Consider the following 18958-nt stretch of genomic DNA (forward strand, 5'->3'; position numbering starts at 1 on the left):
GGTACGTTTACCCTATTTTACGCACTATTTGTGCGTGCTGTGTATTTTATGTTATGTGCTGCATATTTTATGTTATGTGCTGCATTTGTAGGGCATTTCAAATCAGCCACTTGTAAAGTTCCATATCTGAAGGTAACTGGCTGTGTAGAAAATAGGCAACAAGGCAGCTCACTTTGTTTTGGAACAGACCCATTGTTTCCCACAATTGCACTTCCTTCATAAATGTATTTACACTGGCTCTGTGTCAGATTAAAAATGTAAATGTAAAAAACATCTGTGTAAATGCACCTTTGTTATATAATTACATCTTCAGATTTGAATTCTGTTATTTTACAGTGTACAGGCAGCTTTAGAGAAAGGCACTATCTTGTCTGCATTCATGATCAGATCAACATGTGTTTTAACAGCATAAATCCTGAACAAAAAACCTAGCGTTGCTTTGTGCTGAAGTCATTCCGTGTGATGAAAGCCGACTCACATCTCTCATCTCTGTGATCTAGACCTGACGAGACCTGACGGCGTGTGTTCTTGTCATCGCTCTTCTGTCCTGATCAGACACCCACTGTTTAATGATAGTAAATCACAACAGTCCGGATATTCTTCCTCATGGCCACACGCGCTATCACATGCTATTCCATGTGGAAATGTAAGTGTAAGTGACATAGAGGAGATGATAGCCATCCCACATTAAATCTGTTAAAGCCATATAGCGCTCATATTGATGGCCCTCAATGCACACTAACAGGATATTAATAATGCTTGATCTTTCTTATCTATACATTTCAGAGACTCTTAACTAGGGCTGGACAATAATTCAATATCAATATGTATCGCGATATAATTTTTTTCAATAACGGGCCATATCGTCCAGCCCTACTCTTAACACATTATTATATCAGTAACTGTCATAATCAAGTCTGGAGGCTAAACAGAGAGATGAACACGGTTTGAGTTTTAGCCCTCTTCATTTTCTCAACTGCACAAACACACACATACACCACCACAAATGGGTCCAGATTGAAGATTGCGGTCATATTAAACCTGCTTCCTCTTCTTACCGCAGACACACACTTACACACTCGCTTTGGCTAATTGAGGAAGCAAGCTGTTTCACACCGCATTGCTTGGAATGATGGGATTAAATGTGCCAATTGATTGATGTGGTACAGAGTTGCAGATCTCACCTGAAGTAAGAGGTGAACAATCTCACAAAATGCTGACTGTTTCATTTGTGATTAACCACAATGTTAGTGCCAAAAAAGATAAAAGAATATCTAAAACAAGGTGTCTTGCTGAAAGCTGGGTTTTTGAGATCAGACCTGAAGGGAGGGTGGTGAATCAGAGAGTCTCAGTAGACATTTTCTGCGCTCTATATAGGCAACTACCGTCTAAGGCGCCTTCCTCATTGCAATAGATGATTTGAGATGGTCAAGATGGGAGAATGCTGATTCCAATAGAGTTTAGCCTTAACAAATGTTATTTAGCTAAGAACTCTAATTCAGGGTTTTCCAAACTGGGGTTCATGAACCCCTGGGAAAATCACACAGAAACTGCAGAGGGTTTGTGAGCTAATGAAAAGCTAATAATTAGCTAAATAATAAAAAATGTACAATTAAAATGAATAAATTTAAATTAAAAAAAATAGTTAAAATGAAACCCAAAACTTAAAAAAAAAAAAAAAAAATTTTATTTGTTTACCTGTATGTCATGTGATTATTTACCAACATCAAAGAACAATGAAAATGCAAATGTGTTGTTAAATAATTACAATTAAAATCAAATGGGGCTCAGCTGACAAAAAAGTTTGGGAATTGCTGCACTAATGATTAATAAAAATACATGCCACATTAATATTGGTGAAAATAGTCCTTTGTCACTTACATTGAACTATTTTATAGATACTTCTGCATTTGAATAAGTTATCTTTTTAGGCAGCACAATTTTGTGCTTACTGTTGTACTCTTATGCTCCAGTAACTCTAGGTGAAGTGCTATCTAGGCAGGCAGCTCACTAGGTTTTGGAACTATTAAGAACTACCTTAGTCAAAGCTTTATCTAGAGGACGTACATTATAATTAAAAATTTGATAATACACACAACAAATAATGATGATTTTGTATTCCTACAGGCTGTAATCTACCCCTTGTTCTTTTCTTCTTCTCTTTCTTTCCTTCTTTCCTTTCACGAGCAGAGGTTGTGGCAGTGATTGTACTTTTGCTCCAGATTTTGCTGTGCTATTTTTAGGGTGTGTGGGTGGGTTGGCTCTCTTATAAAGAGTGCTGTTGCTGTATGTGTGTGCGTGTGTGTGTCTGTATTTATGTGTGTTCTTAATTCAAAATGGTATGTGTTGAAACCGAAACCGTAATTAAAGTGTTTTGAACACAGGCTCATGCACACAATGCATGTGTATATCGAGTCCACATCTTGTTTAAATTAATTTAACTATTTTGATCTTTCTCAGACTTTTCAGTGCTTTCGTTCAGTACTTCATTATCATATAATTTTGTAAATAATATGTGTCCACACATAAATACAGATAAACCTTATGAAAAACTATACAAAAAATGCCAGAGCATTATAAAAAAATATATCTATGCATACACACCCCAAACATACACTACTGTCCAAGTTTAGAACTGTTTTCAGCATTGATAATAATAAGAAATGTTTCTTATTATTATTAGAATGATCATTAATGGTTGTGTGTGGATATATTGGTAGGTTGGTAAGCTGTATAAAGATATCCCAGGACACCAGTGATTTCAGTGTCTACGCTCAAAGCCAGTGACACACCCATGGTTTACCACACACTGGCTCTAACACACTTTACATTCACTTTACATTTACATTCACACACACAGGGAAAGCCCCGAGCTTGCAGGAGCAGAGACAGTGTGACAACTGGTGTGTCTCTCAGTTTTCCAGATTGTTCTGGGTGTGTGTCAGTGTTGTTTAGTCAAAAACTCTGTATGTCTTTGTATTATTAAAAATAAATAATGATCAATCCTTCTTAAAAGCATATTTCAGATACTGTTTGTGCAGCAAGTCAAGCTCTGTTCAAGATGCAACACACACAGACTGCAGACAGACAGAGTCGGCATGAAATTGCAGAGTCACTGCAGTGCATCAATACTCATCAGAATACAACACTCACAGCCTGCCAACTCGCAGACCTTGTGTGTGTGTGTGTGTATCTGGGTGTTTTGTGTGTAGTGTGTACGTTCTAAACCAAAAGATCTCTTTTGTGATGAAACCTGTTTTTTTTTCTGTCTCTCTCAGCCCAAGCTAATGGCGAAGGATCTTCTAGACCTGGTGGCATCCCATTTCAACCTGAAGGAGAAGGAATATTTTGGAATCTCTTATGTAGATGAGACGTACGTATACCCAAGACATCCTATTATATATTACATCTGCCTCTAACCTATGAGAAAAGGTGTAATCATGAACAGTTCAGCTCTCTGACTGTGCCAGGACTGGATGAGTGAACATGCTGTGATAATTCCACAGGGAAATTATTGGCTTCACTCTTTCTCCTCTCTTCACTTTCTGCGACAACCAACTCTTCATTCATCCTACACAGTGTGACCTACCGCTGTGTGACATTTGTTAGTTGTATCTTCGCATGATTTCTTTAAGGCACCCACACACACACACACACACACACACACACTCACTCAAGAGAAGCGTTCCATCTGTTCTCACTGCTGGTGTGCTTGGGGGAATGTGTTTTTTGTAGTTCCCAAAGATTTTGAAATGTTGTCTGGTGACCTTTGATCCGCCCCACCGTACATCCTTCCCAACAAGGGGTTGACAGTTTGCATTCGCCAAGGACAACATGCAAATGGACAAATGCATTTCTGTCAGAAACACGCACACAGTGTGAGTTAAAGAGGCACAATCATTTCCCTATACAAACACAATTTAAAACACTTTTGGTTGTTGCTTGTCAGTGTTACAACCATCCGTATTAAAATTGTTCCACCCAGAGCACTATAGAAGCAATTTTACTCATGTTCTTTAAAAAATCTAAATAATATGTTAATACATTTTATAAATACTTATGTAATTCATTAAATACTAATATCTGTGTGTATATATAAATATTTATATAATGTATTAATATATTATTAGATCTTTTTTATTATTTTATAAAATATATAAGTAGGTAATATAATGTACTGAGGAGTGTTTCCCCTGCCATTATATTAGGGGGGCGGCCCGCCTCTATAGCGCCAGATCACAACAGAAGTTATTTAAAGTTACCTTTCCTATAGAACAGGGCTGTACCTTGTTCTTTTAGTAAACAAACGAAATAGCCTTATGTTATTTATCTTATTTACATGATGGCATGTCATTTGTCTCTACGTTACATGGTCGCGCTCTCTGTATCGCGCACAGTGGAGTTCCGCCCCGATGCGTGCACACAAGTGAGCCCACTCCCACTAGTATTTGTAAATATTAAGCCGCAAAACGACTATTTAAATATGAATTCTGCGTGTCTCTGTGTTAATGAATGGCGCAGACGGGCGGTTTTGTTTACTACTCATACTGAAGCGTGCATGACTCTTCCGGTGATATTAACGTCTGCCATCTCACTAATGAGCAGGGGCGGAGCCAGGGGGTGGCCGTGGCCACCACTGACCTAAGCTTGGCCACCCCTTTGGCCACCCCACTCAAAGCTGCAGTTTTTGTCCCTTTTTTTTGACAAGAAATGCATTTATTAAGACGCGGAACCGCCGTATCTCTTTATGACCACATCAAACGGGAGACTTTTCAGACGCGCACTTACACTTCGCCTCAGCGCCAGGTGCAAGTCAAACGAGCGCGGAAATTAAGGAACATGTGCCAAATGAGCTTCAGTAGAACAACAGTGAACTGCGGTCTGATGAGATGTTGTAGGCTATATCAGTAAAACAAACTTTCCTCTCCTGACAGCTGTTTTACCGTGCACACGGTGCACACTCTGCAACTTTACGCGAATATAAGGCGCTATATCGCTTCATCATAAATAATGCGTGCAAAAAACTATGAGCATACAATGTAGTTCTGTCGTCAGTTAAGTCATGAAATTACCAAAAAGGCGATTAGTGCATTCATGTATAGCATCACATTAAAGAAGGTCTCTCAAATGCATGTACTAAAATATTGTGCAATTCGAGATCACAATATACAATATAGGCCTACACAATAAGGCGCAAGCTGTTTTTTTGTGTGTGTAATTTAATGCACACGTAAATATGAACACAGTGCACTTACGCTAAAAAACATGCGCTATTTTTATTTTTTATTTTGTAAAGTACAAACGTTTAATTTAAAACCATTTAAATGCATAAAATAACTCATTTTATATTCTGGCATTTATGTGCTGTTGACTTCCGTCCTTCACTCAGCATTACTTGATCTAATTCACAAATATCTCAAATACAATTTAGTAGAAATTAATTGTATTCAGTTGTGTTTTAGGCTCTAAAACAGTCCAGTACTTTATAGTCAAACACATTTTTATATTGAAATAATGAAGATTTCTGTGCCACCCCAGACTGGTTGCTGACCCCTCCCTGGTCACCCCTATAAAAACATCCTGGCTCCGCCACTGCTACTGAGGACATAAATACATGAACAACATCTCCAGAACTGCTCTAAGAGTCACTTCATGAGCCCCCTTTATTTTCCAAAAATAAAATTTGTGTAATTTTCATGAATTAAAAGATAAATTAAATAACAGTTTTATGCCTTAAAAAAATGTAAATACACAACACAGAATTTCTGAGGAAAAAAATCATTAATCTATTGCAAGAATAAATGAAACTTGTTTTTATGCTTTCAAATAATTAGACATGTTAAAACACAGAATTTGGTAACAATAAAACATAAGGTTGGAAAAAATAAAACATTTCATAGGGCCCTAAACATGTAATTTTTGTTAAACTTTTGATAAATTGATGTTAAATTGTTTAAGTTTCATGATTTTAATTAATTAGCGATTAACATGTTTTTTGATTAATACAATTTAATTTAACCGTTAAAAAGGAGTCCAGAAAAATTAAAACGGAAAAAACAGAACCCCCCCAAAGCCGTAAACCTAGGGGAAACACTGCTGAGTAGAATCTACTTTTGGATTTATAATTACCTGTTAAAGGTTATGTATCTCTGTGCAACGGAATACCAATGCAATAGTTTCCTGAGTGCTTTTGTTTTTGTCATCACTGGCTAAATAATGCATGAAAATGCACATGCGATGACATCTTGAACATAAAACAGCCCTCTTGTGGCTCATTTTTCGCATGATGTTTTATGACGTTATGTGGCACTATGAATGAGACATTGTAAGATGTTGCAAGACATTTCCGGTTGCTGTTACAGATGCTATCAGTCATTTCTCTTGGGCTGTGTTTCAGGGGTCATTTCAGCTGGTTGCAGTTAGATCGTCGTGTTCTGGAACACGAGTTTCCTAAGAAATCTGGACCCATTGTGCTTTATTTCTGCGTTAGGTAAGTACAGCTGCAGCAAAAGCACAACAAAACCACAATAAACGTTTATATGTATACACATACATATTTATTATTTTATTTATTATTAATAACATGAGTAATATAAATATATAATAAACTACACATATAAAATAGTTATATATTACATATATATTTATTTTTTTAATGATTTTATTTATTACTAATACAATAATATATAATAATAATATATGTTTATCGACAGAGAGAATAAAAGAGAAACGTCCATATTACTTCAAGAAATCCCAGCTGAATATTAAAAAAGAAAACACTTAACACCTCCAGAATGAATTGGCATCAACACTTCGATCAGAGTGTTTTCGTGTTGGGGGGCTTGTGTATGTGTTTGTTTATTGTTTCAAATTAGCGGGGTCAGTAAATCACAGTTTACTGGCAGTTACCAGAAACACGTCCAATCAGAATACACCATTCCTGTCATTAACACCCCCAGCAATTTGAGCACCATGGCAACAGCAGAGTGTTAATCAGACTGTGTTTGAATTGCAGAGCATGAGCAGATATCTGCTGGGCGGGTTGATTCGTTTAGATTTTAATTGGATCTGCTTCGAAATATGACCAATACAAAGAGCAGCATGTATATTTATTGCTCTTGTGGTGTTTGTATGTCTCCGTGTGCGAGAGAGTTAAAGCAGGCACATTTGTGTGCTTCCTCGCAGTATTGTACTGCGTAAGTCGCAATCAGCACACCGTCATACATCACCACGCTCGCTGTGGGTGGATGCTGGTTTATTGCTGTCAAGCTCAGCATTAAAATAGCCCAGCATTTCACCCATTTGTTGGGACACACTTGAATTGCTTTTCTCTCGTTCAGTCTATTCCTCTTGCATCACTTTGCTTTTCTGGGTCATGCACAGACACAAACACTTAAATGCACGCATACGCACGCATGCATTTTGCTCTAATAGCTGCGTGCGGAGTTGTATGTCTTTTGCTTGAGCTATTGAGTGTCAGTGCAGTTTCAATTGGAGCGGAGGCCCAGTTTGAATGCATGCATGATGTCCTGTGTGAATCAGTGTGCGTGTGTGTGTTGTCCTTTCTGCTCGTGATTGGGCTATTGATTGAAGTGAGCTAAAGTCTTTGATGCGTGTAAGACTCTGTCTCACTCACATCTCAAATTAAACCAGCTGTCAATACAGTTTTAATCACTTTAATCTCTCTCACTTTCACTCGTTTTCTGTCTCACTCATTCCTCTCGCTCCTTTAAACCATGGATTCAAAACATGTGTCTTCATGTATCGTGTGTCATAGGGTTCATTTTAAGTTCAGTGTAGGCCTCAGTGTATGTTCAAGGTCATATTATCAGTTTGCATCTGTACGTATATCTATGCATGTGTATGTCTGTGTAACAGTCCATGTGTGAATGTCACAGCTTCAGCCTTCAGCTGAAATGAAAAATGTCATGCTGAGAGAGCTTATTTATTTTTGCTGATTTTGAGACAATGACTTATTTTTGTGTTTGTTTGTTGTTGTAGTTCCCGCTAACTCTAATCTGACTGCTAAATGAAGCTTGCACAGTGGAAATTGTTTTCTTTTTGTGGGTGATATAGCAGTGTTTATGATGCCCTCTAGTGATTGGTCTTTGGGTCTGTGTATATAATAATTTTTTTCTTTCAGTGAGTTCATTCAGACAATCTGAATGAACCTGCTAAGGAGGAATCAGAATTGGTTGCTCATACTGAACAATTTTGAATCACATGTTCACAACTAAACAATCATGTTTGGCAGTCTTAATATGTGAATTGTGTATACTGTATATGTAACTGTAATGTTTTTAAACTTTAGCCATATTTTGATGTGCATATTATTTTCTCTTCTACAGGTTCTACATAGAAAGTATCTCTTACCTTAAGGACAATGCCACAATAGAGCTGTTCTTCCTCAATGCAAAGTCCTGCATCTATAAGGTAAACTGTTGTCACTGTTCTATCACTAGAGGGCAGTATTAACTAATGCCCCTTTACATCCATTTGTTACTTCCATCTATGTCCATGGAGCACCTTAGGCATAAATGCCACGTTACAGATTTCTCTGAAAAATGACATCATGGCAACGCTGATTGACTTATGGTACTGTAAGAATGTTCAAAGTACCAAGCTCTTCACTAGCACATATTAACATACATTATGTTTATTATACATATATAAACTGTTATTCTAAAGTTTGGGGTCATTAAGGTATTAAAAAATATTTTATTCACCAATAATGACTTGAACTGATCAGAAGTAAACCATAAAGACTTAAACATTGTTACAAAAGATTTCAATTTCAAATAAATGCTGAACCTTCTTTAAAAAAATGGTTTCCACAAAAATATAAGCAGCACAACAGTTTTCAATATTGATAGTAATAAGAAATGTTTCTTGAGCAGCAACTTATTAGAATGATTTCTGAAGGACTGGAGTAATGGCTGCTAAAAATTCAGCTTTGCATCACAGGAATAAATTGCATTTAAAAAAATATTTTAATAGAAACCTGTTATTTAAAATTAAAATAACACTTCACAGTATCATTGTATTTTTGATTAAATAAATGCAGTCTTTTGAACCCCAAACTTTTGAATGGTAGTGTTTATATATAATGAATATAATAATGTACAGCTATATTTGCAATAGCTGTTTTGGTTTGTTTAAAAAAAAAAAAAGTGCTTAATTCTTCCAAAAACATTCTGTATTTGTAAATGTGTGTGTGTGTGTCACTGGTCACATATAGGGCTGAAGCTATCGAATATTATAGTAATCGAGTATTCTACCGAAAATTCCATCGAGTAATCGGATAAGAACAACTTTTTCTTTATTAAAGAGCAATACTAAATATACAAGAGAAAATAAGACAGGTCTCTTAAGCATACTGCTGTGTGCGTGTAATCCTTTAAAGGAGCATGTAGTTGCAAACACAGTGCGCTGTATGTAGTTACAGTAAATGGTAGGGATGCACCGAAATGAAAATTCTGGGCCGAAACCGAGAATTCTGGATGTGCTTGGTCGAAAACCGAAACCGAAAATGCTTTGTAATAATAATTTATCTTATTAAATAATATAAAGTAATTTTGTAAGACTTTTTAATTTAACTCAATTTTAATGACACGGAATTTAAAAAACACAAGCCAATAATGAGCAGAGCATAGCGGGGAGCAGATCAGTGAACTAGATTTGACCAGCGTTGCCCAGTACTGCAAACAGGAACAAGTATACTACATAGAAATTTCTTGTCGGCGCGTTATTTGAGCGGACTTAGCTTTTCCGGTGAGCATGAGCGGTAAATGAGCAGAATGCACATTGATAGAGCGGAATAATGAACGGAGCGTCACATGGTGCAGTGATGACGGCTGGAGGAGAGTGAAACCTGAACACTGCTGGGCAGCGCAGCATATATTTTCGGTGGCCGAAAATTCAGTGCATCCCTAGTAAATGGACTAAACGATTCTTGGAAGCACTTAATTTGCCTGGATGATTTTTTGTATTCGAGTTACTTGAGTTACTCGAGGAATCGTTTCAGCCCTAGTCACATACCACAGATTTCCACCATGAGCTCATTGCTCACACTTTACTCTAGAGTCAGCTTTCTAATACATGCCAGTACTCTGTGTGTGACATTCCTGAAATTCTTGTGTTCAGCAAAGGTAATGAATCGCTCCATTTGACTTGGTCATTGAAGTAATTAAGACCCCCTACACTTCAAAAAACCCTTCACATAAAACCCATGTGTGTGTATGTGGCTTTGTCCTGCTATTGATTACACAGGAAATAGCTGAAGTGATTTAGATAGACCCTTCAGTGATAAGTCAGCAGATCAGGTCATTAAAAGAGAGAGAGATAAGATAAGAGACAGATTAATGGAGATGTCCTGTCTGCTGTGATCCTGAACTTAAGGGTCTCTTTCTTCCTGTCTGTCTTCAGGAGCTCATAGAGGTGGACAGCGAGGTGGTGTTTGAACTGGCCTCTTATATCTTACAGGTAAGATCATGTCGGACTGTTTATCATTTTGTGGACCTTCATAAACCGTGCAATGAACTTTCATAAAGTTCATACATCTCAAATACAGTTGTGTAAGCGTTATAGAGTCATATTCAGGTCACTACAGTATTTCAGCCTGACAGGGTGCTTTATTTTAAATCTAAAACAGGATGTTTCCTTTGTACTGTAAGTTATCCATACGAGGGAAATACTTTGGAGAAATATGGTTTTCCTTTATGACTCTGTGTATGTGTGATCCAGGTGTAGTATCAGGTATGTTATGTGTGTTTGACCTTTTGGAGGATTCAGTCCAGATGGCTGCGACTACATCCCCTACTGAGACACACATGCACCGTTCTGTGTATCAGAGGATACGATCTTTCCAAGCGGTCTGGTCTACCATCAAACACTCATTATTGATACTAAAATATGTATTTTTTTCACCCACAGGAAGCTAAAGGAGACTTCACGAGGTAAGTGGCAGTTTGAATGAACGAATCACCTTCCAGTGATCTCTTTTACACTCACAAACTATCAAAAGTCTCTATCAGTGTGTCATTGCAGAGTGAAAGCAGATCCAATTTGGGTGTATATCAAACTCTCCTTGCCACATAAGCACATGCACACGATTCAAGAGAGATGGAGAGAGAGCGAAAGAGAGAGATATGGGGGTGTGAACCCTGGGAATGGAGACAGAGGGGAAGAAATGGAATGCAGAGGATAAACAGTGTTAAATTACACATACTAACCCCTGGCTCTCTCCATCTCACACACACACACTTACACAAACACTTTCTACACACAGTATCTCAGCTACAAATCTGTCACATGTGCATCCTTCCAGCTTTATTCTGTCACTCTGTTTTCTTCGACTCAATTTCCTCTACCTCTTACACTTCCTCTTAACCTCTCCATCGCTCTCCATGTTTGGAATGGAACACTACCATACTGCCCTAATTTTTGCAATATGCATTTTATATATAGTGTGAACATTTTGTGTATGTGGAATGCCCTGATAGTCACTGACTTTGCCAAAATGTGCATTATACAACCTGAGCACATTGTGAGGGATAATATATCCCACAATGCAATGTACTGTTCTTTCATTTCATGAGTGAACTGGAAGCAATATCAGTTGTGATTTTAACATTTCCATCTTGATTTATTAGTTGATCAGATTGCCATAAGTCAGATTGCCATCTTTACATAAATTGTTTGCAAATGCAAAATAATTTTTATTTTCAAGAATGTGAAAATTATTATCATTTGCACAGTTATTATTACAATTGCAATTATTACAATAATAATAATAATTAAAATATTTTATTTTGATTAATTTGCCTTTCTGTGTCTTCTGTCTCTGTTCTGTGATTCTGATTGACTGATTTTTTTTCGCTCTGTTAGGTGCTTCTATTACTGAGTATTTTGTGTTATTTTTACAGTAATGATGCTACTAGGGCTGATCTGAAGAAACTGCCAGCACTGCCTACACAAGCACTGAAGGAGCACCCTTCACTCGCATACTGGTGAGACACACACACTTATACACACAGCTGTCAGCTGATAATAGAGAGGTATTAACGAGATGTATCTGTTCTGTGTTCTCTGAGCACCATGGGAAAGGATTCCCCAGAATAATTCTCTAACCTAATTTTCCCTGAATTCTATTTGATGCGAATGAAGTGTTTCACAGATGCTGCCGTTCTAAGACACTCTCACTCACACACTCATATTGAGCAGGCCGGTGTACGTCCTGTTCTAAGTATGAACTTATCTCCTTCATGGTGTTGTATTTCATTGGCTGCGTCTCTGTACATCTGTAAGCTTTCACTCTTGTCTGTTTTTTGTTCCTGCAGAATTGAAATAGGCTGACAGCCACGTTCTCATGAACATTGTCATCTGTTGCCACTAATCTGTGTCTGTGTGTGTTGTGTTGCAGTGAGGACCGGGCCATTGAGCACTATAAGAAGCTAAGTGGACAGTCCAGAGGTCAGGCTATCGTCAAGTAAGAAAGAATATTGTCTTGACCAAAATGTTCCTTTAAGTTTGATGAACAAAAAGTGTCCAAATGCATTTTATCTTCACCCAAAAATGAAACTTGTCATCATTTGGTCACCCTCATGTCATTCCAAAAACAACTTCTGCAGAACGCAAAAGAAAATATCAGATATTTTAGCTGTTTTTTGTCCATATTATGAATCAGTGGTGTCAATGGCAACACAAACCTTAAACAACATCACATATGGTCACATGGCGTGCAAGAACCAATGAGATTTGATGCTTTTGGCTCCATTGACTTTTATTAGTGTTATTTTTTGTGTTCCACAGAAGAAAGCAAGCAATTTTTTTAGTTTTGCGTGAACTATACTTTTAATTTTGAACACAATATGTTTTCTTTTATGCTTGTATTATACTAAAACGTCTTTTAGGGAAACATTTTGCTTGAAAAGTGTGAAATTCTAAGTGTGCCTGAAGTATCCAAATACTTGTTTTTGCACTTTCAGTGCTGATAATCCTTTGCATGCATCCTACTTCCGAGATCCACTCCCATGTGTTCACTGCTATTGTAAATTGTCTGCATATGTAACATCCATAACATACTGTCAATTATTTCTTCTTTCTTCTCTCTCACAGTTATATGAGTATAGTGGAGTCGTTACCCACATATGGAGTGCATTATTATGCTGTTAAGGTGGGTCAGTGTGCTCAAAGGGAAAATTTATAATCACAGCCGTCAGTCACAAATACACACACACACACACACATTCTCACGACCTATAATACAGCTAGGGGTGCTCCAATCAGGATTTTTGAGGCCGATCGCCGATCACAGAAAGCAGTATTTGCCAATACCGATCACCGATACTGATCTTTTTAAAGCCTTCTTTTTATCATTTATAACTATTTATAGTGATACTCCAATCAGGATTTTTAGACATTTTATTCAGGGCCTGAATTTAATTTTTGAAAATGGGGGGAATTCTCCTCTTGTGAGAGGGGAAGCAGCACGGACTGTGCTTTCACACAGGAGTCCGCTACTGATCCGTGGCTGTTTACCACAAACACAACATTTATCCATTATTTTGATTTCAAATCCAAACACTGTCACTGAAAATGCTTTTTCAGCATTGCGATTCTTTTTTTACACAGTACAGTAATACAATCTTTCACAGACATGTTTAAACACAATAAATATAACCAACACATTATTCAATGTGCTTTTCTTTTGCATGCACTTAGATTTATATATTAAGTTGCTCAAGCAAGTGGTAGACTTTAATCATATGCATTTATGGTGTAATTACTACATTTTCGTGTGAATCCATGTTCATATTTACTGCAAAAAAATGCGCTGTTACTTTAATTCAGTGCTTGCAGCGCAGCAAAAATAGACTCAGTGCGGAAACAATCTCTGCATTGCTGCAGACGCACTGCACGTGGAACGCACTGCCGGACACCAACCGTGTGCAATGTGCACGCTTTATTAATCTGTTACCATGAGCGTGGAAAAAATACGCACCACATTCGCACTGCAAACGGAGTAATGTGAACCTGACATTATGTGTGTGCGCTCACTGCGCTGTGAGTGTGCATGAGCGCACGGTCTCCAGGAGAGCGTGCGAGCGCTGAATGGACGGCAGGCACGCCGATCAGCTTGAGATCGGCCTTTTTAGAGACCGCCGATCAATCATCCCAAAGCGATTATCGGCTGATAGTGATCGGTAACCGATCAATCGGAGCACCCCTAGTATCAGCGCTTGACTTAAGTGTTAAAGGATGCTTAAGACTCAGTGTGTTTAAGATAATCATGCTGTCATCAACCATGAGCTGACACTTCTCTGTTTATCGGCATGTGTGTGTGCGTGCATTAACGCTCTTTTTTTTCTCACTCTTGCTCTCAGGATAAGCAGGGTATCCCGTGGTGGCTGGGTTTGAGTTATAAAGGCATTTTTCAATATGACTACCAGGACAAAGTCAAACCAAGAAAGGTAAGACTGTCTTTCCTCTGTGGACTTACTACAGTTTGACTTCTTTTTGTCCTCCCTTCACATCTCTTCATCTTGGTCATCCCATAATAGTTTTACCTCCCTGATGGTAATTAGTAGTGCTTGGCAAAATTCATCCCTCACCAGTGGAACAAGTGAAACGAGACCTTAAATCATTCCACTTGTTGAGAAGAGGTGTGCCATTACTTTTTTGAGTGGTCAGACTTACTTGTCAGGCGATAAAATGGACAAATTACTCTTTTTCGACTTAGGCAACCACCCAGAACCAGTCATTTCTTAAAATGTAGCTTATGACAGTGCTTTTTAAGAAAAGCTCTTTGTTTCTTCACGAGGGAGGGAAACAAATCCCACTTCTCCTTTAAAACTCTCTGCTCTGCAGAAAATCCAGTGAATGTAAGCAGTTTCCCTTATGCTGTGTTTTGAAACTTAGCTTGAGCTGTGTGTTTGTGCATGTGTATGAATATGTGTTCATCACCTGGTCACCTTTGCTTAACCTCATGATGTCAGCCAAGAGAAGTCTGACCGTCTGACACTTGGGTGTGGTGACCTCTGGCGGTCTGACCCCATAGCGTTTTTTGTAACTTTAGACAGACTCTCAAACTTTCAGACAGACGATCAGGGACACCAGGTAACTGAAATGCTACAAATCTGTCTGTCAGAAGAAACGCTTGCTGTCGGAATGACTTTATTTCAGGTGTGTGTCCCGCTGGCTTTGGTTTTCCATTCTCACAGCACATACCCGTGTTTAAGTTCTCTCCAAAGGACAGGCAAAAACTTCAGCCTGTGGTGAGGAACAGAAAAACCTTTCCCAAAACCGCAAGCTAAAAATAGTGTTCAAAGCAGAACATCCAGCCAAGCGAAAAGCCGAACTCAGGCCTATTTACAGAGAAGGATCTGTTACAGAAAACGAGAGTTGAAATGAAACAACTCAGCAAAGGGCAGCTCAGAATGGAGGGAAGAGAAACCAGCGAGAAGAACAGACGCGTCTGCAAATACGCCACAGATGCAAACAAAACAAAATTATAGCTCTACTGACAAATCCACCTAAACCTGGATGACAATTTAAAGGGATAGTTCAACCAAAAATGAACATCATCATTTTCTCACCCTGATGATCCAAACCTGTAATGCTTATTTTTCTACTGCAGAATACAAAATAATATAGTTTAAAGAATGTTTAAACTATTTTTGATGATACAGTGCAACAACATTAGACCCTACTGACTTTCATTGTATAGAGGGAAAAAAATGAAATGGTAATAAGAAATGGCACTAGAGTGAGTAAATGATGACAATATGTTCAGTCTTGTGTGAACTATTATTTTAATCACAGAGAACAATCAGACATCTAGCCCTGCATTCAAATGCCAGGCTGCAACTTTCCACTGATCTGCATTTCATATGGGCCATTGCCACTAATGTTCTCATTACACATATGCACGTTTTAATGTTTTGATGATAAACTCACATGCGCTAATGGTTTGTGGCTGTTCTCCATCTGCAGGCAGTGTTTGTGAGAGACTGTGGGATATACTGTTAAATATGCCACACACTAAAAGTTGCAGACTTGGTGAGTGAGTGGTTGGGTTTGTTTAATGAGTTTTAAACTAATTTAAACCCTCTCCTAATGAGAAACCACAGAGCATTTGTGCCAAAGTGTGTGTGTAAAGTTTCACAGAGGTGTGACGAGTACATTTGTGGTTTCATCATGAATTGGGGTGCATGTGTTTCTCAAGAGCTATTGTCCTCTACCTAAACTCCCTCCGCAGCCTCGCTGACTCCAAAACCCACAACAGGAAACCCAGCTGCAGACACCCGCAGGATTACTGTCGCCCTGACAACACAAAACATACTGGAAACATTAGTGCGTCTGATGAATCCGGGACCACTCCCCAAAAACTGGCATGTGTGCGGCTGTTTCTGATTGGTTTGGATCAACTCATTAGCTCTACTAACTGAAAGATTCTTGCCTTGTAAAACATACAAACAGCATAGCCAATCTAAAAAAAAATGTATAGCTGCCCTTCTAGACAGATGTGACGTTATAGCTATGAATCATGGGATTGCAGCCCTTGAGTCACCTGTGATTGTTTTCATCCTGTCTGCTGCTAGTGACCTTTGACCTTTCCAATGCCCTGTCTTTTCTCATAAGCACTCGTTATAGCTCCGGCTAAGTAAATACCATGCCACACACACAGTCTTCCTGTACTCTCTGCATGTCTTTGTGAGAGAAAGGGGTGGGGGTTTGTTGTATTATTCTATGTACAGACAGACTGCAGGGTGGGCGTTGTGCGTTATAATAAAAGCAACTGCAGTGAATAGTCATAGTGACGAAACGCCTATGACATTTACACTGAAACTCCTTAAAATCTAAACTCCCTTATATAGAAATTTTCTGAATAAACAGGTTTTGGTCTTTAGTGATCTTTAGCTTTGTGCTTGAACTCTAGATAGGAATATGTTTTAATAAGTGGTTAGCTCTTCTAAAACCTGGTTAACTGTCTATAAAGGCAAGATTATAAGGCATCATGGTCTCAATTAAAAGTCAATTAAAAAAAGTTTCAAATAGCAGAAAACAAAATTATGCTCATTTCAGCCAAAAGCAGCATTGCATGTATTATTGGCAGATTAGGCAATCCCAGAATGCACTGAAAGATTTTATTTATTTATTTTAGAGCCCGACCGATATATCGTTTTGCCGATATGAGCCTGTCGCAGATATATCGTATCGGCGAATATGCCGCCGATATGAAACATTTTTTTTACAGAACATATAACGCAGATGAAATGCTTCTAAATGGTGTAATTACTTAGTTTGTCCAGCAGAGCGCGCTCCATTGTTTGCTACTGGCGACTCAGGTCAGTGTAGAGAATGCGCGGATGAGCTCAAACTTCACCCGAGTCCGCTACTTCAAATAAATTATCCGCCCGCCACCCACCACAACTATATTTGATCGTCACATTACAATGATTCTAATTCTTAATTTTGCATGATGATATGATGAATGGATTGTTCATTTTTAGGCAGATTCAGTGACGTTAGAGCTGATCTGTGCATCACTGCACGTGTCTGCGGCGCATACGGCTCCACAGCCACCAGAGCTGATCGCGTCCACTCTGTCAATGCTTGTGTTTATACCGGCCACGCCGCGGCCCAGAACTCATGCTTATCACATCGGTCACATCACATTTCCTAACTGGGTGTCTAGACGCGAGCGGCACGGTGCGGCATGACAAAATACAATAGAACCCATTATAATCAGTGATGCTGTCTACACTGGATGCGGCGCGGCGCGACACGACAAATCCTGACAGTAAACTGATGCCTCGTTCTATTTATGACATACTGACACAAAGTACAAATGAGTTTCAATGGTCGCTTTGTCGCGTCCAGTGTAGACATGGTGTGTCAGCATAGTTTGTCAGTACAGTCAGTAACATAGCAGATTGAAAAGTTAGTATCTTTCTGTAGTCCAATAGAAGGCAGTGCGGTGGTGGTTTGAGTCTGTTGAATGTGATTTAATGCTACGTTGTCACCTAGTTGGTGAGACTCAATGCTATAAAGTAAATAAACAATGTCCCCGTCTTTTACTCTCACAATGAGCTTATCATACTCGTTTGCTACATTAGTAGGGCCCTATGATTTCCGCGATGTGGAAAACGCAGACGGAATCACGGAATCCATTCGTAAAAACGGAATTTACTGTATAACGCGGAATTTCATGGAATTTGTCTTATTTTTGATGAATAAATAAAAAACAGGTCAGTACACTTAAATCAAATCGCGATATAGACTAGTGTCTGTGAATATTAAACTGCAAAAAACAATTTTAAATACAAATCCTAATGCTCTGCATGTCCATTTGATTACCAGAAAATACACAACACAGAATTATATATCGATATCTGTCTTTTTTTACTCCCTAATATCAGTATCGGCATCGGCCCCAAAAAACCCATATCGGTCGGGCTCTAATTTATTTTATTTATTTATTTATTTTTATTTTTTTTATGAATAAAAAATGCAAAAGAACAGCCTTTATTTGAAATAGAAATATTTTCTAACATTATAAACACCTTTACTGCCACTTTGATCAGTGCATTAATTAATGCATCCTTACTGAATAACAGTATTGGTTTCTTAAAGGGGTCCTATTATGCTCTTTTATAAAGTCTTGATTTTGTTTTGGGGGTATACTAGAACATGCTCTCATGCTTGGTGGTTCGAAAAACGCATTATTTTTCACATAATTTACATTATTACAGTACCTTTCTCCTCAGCCTGGCACAAACAGCTCGATTAATTTCCGGGTTTGATGAAGGCCCACCTTCCGAAAAACGAAATGTATTGTGATTGGTTAGCTGTCCCAGTGCATTGTAATTGACGAACAGCTTAGACGGTGTTTCAGTACTACAACGCCCCTTGCTCCGTCTTTCAACAAAAACTTTTTGGGCGAATCCGGCAGGCG

General features: G+C 38.3%; 1 protein-coding gene across 1 annotated transcript in view; it reads left to right on the forward strand.

Annotated features, from left to right (window-relative positions):
- Positions 1 to 18958, forward strand: part of frmd4a (FERM domain containing 4A) — an 84392-nt gene that overhangs the window by 32303 nt on the left and 33131 nt on the right. The window contains exons 3-11 of the mRNA XM_016515119.1: positions 3279 to 3373; positions 6398 to 6490; positions 8349 to 8433; positions 10426 to 10482; positions 10933 to 10955; positions 11925 to 12008; positions 12422 to 12487; positions 13117 to 13174; positions 14385 to 14471. Coding sequence (XP_016370605.1) covers positions 3279 to 3373; positions 6398 to 6490; positions 8349 to 8433; positions 10426 to 10482; positions 10933 to 10955; positions 11925 to 12008; positions 12422 to 12487; positions 13117 to 13174; positions 14385 to 14471 — 648 coding nt within the window. The remainder of the gene's footprint in view (positions 1 to 3278; positions 3374 to 6397; positions 6491 to 8348; positions 8434 to 10425; positions 10483 to 10932; positions 10956 to 11924; positions 12009 to 12421; positions 12488 to 13116; positions 13175 to 14384; positions 14472 to 18958) is intronic.

The sequence above is a fragment of the Sinocyclocheilus rhinocerous genome, unplaced genomic scaffold (genome assembly GCF_001515625.1).
Source record: "Sinocyclocheilus rhinocerous isolate Xijiao unplaced genomic scaffold, SAMN03320098_v1.1 scaffold717, whole genome shotgun sequence".
Lineage (NCBI taxonomy): Eukaryota > Metazoa > Chordata > Actinopteri > Cypriniformes > Cyprinidae > Sinocyclocheilus > Sinocyclocheilus rhinocerous.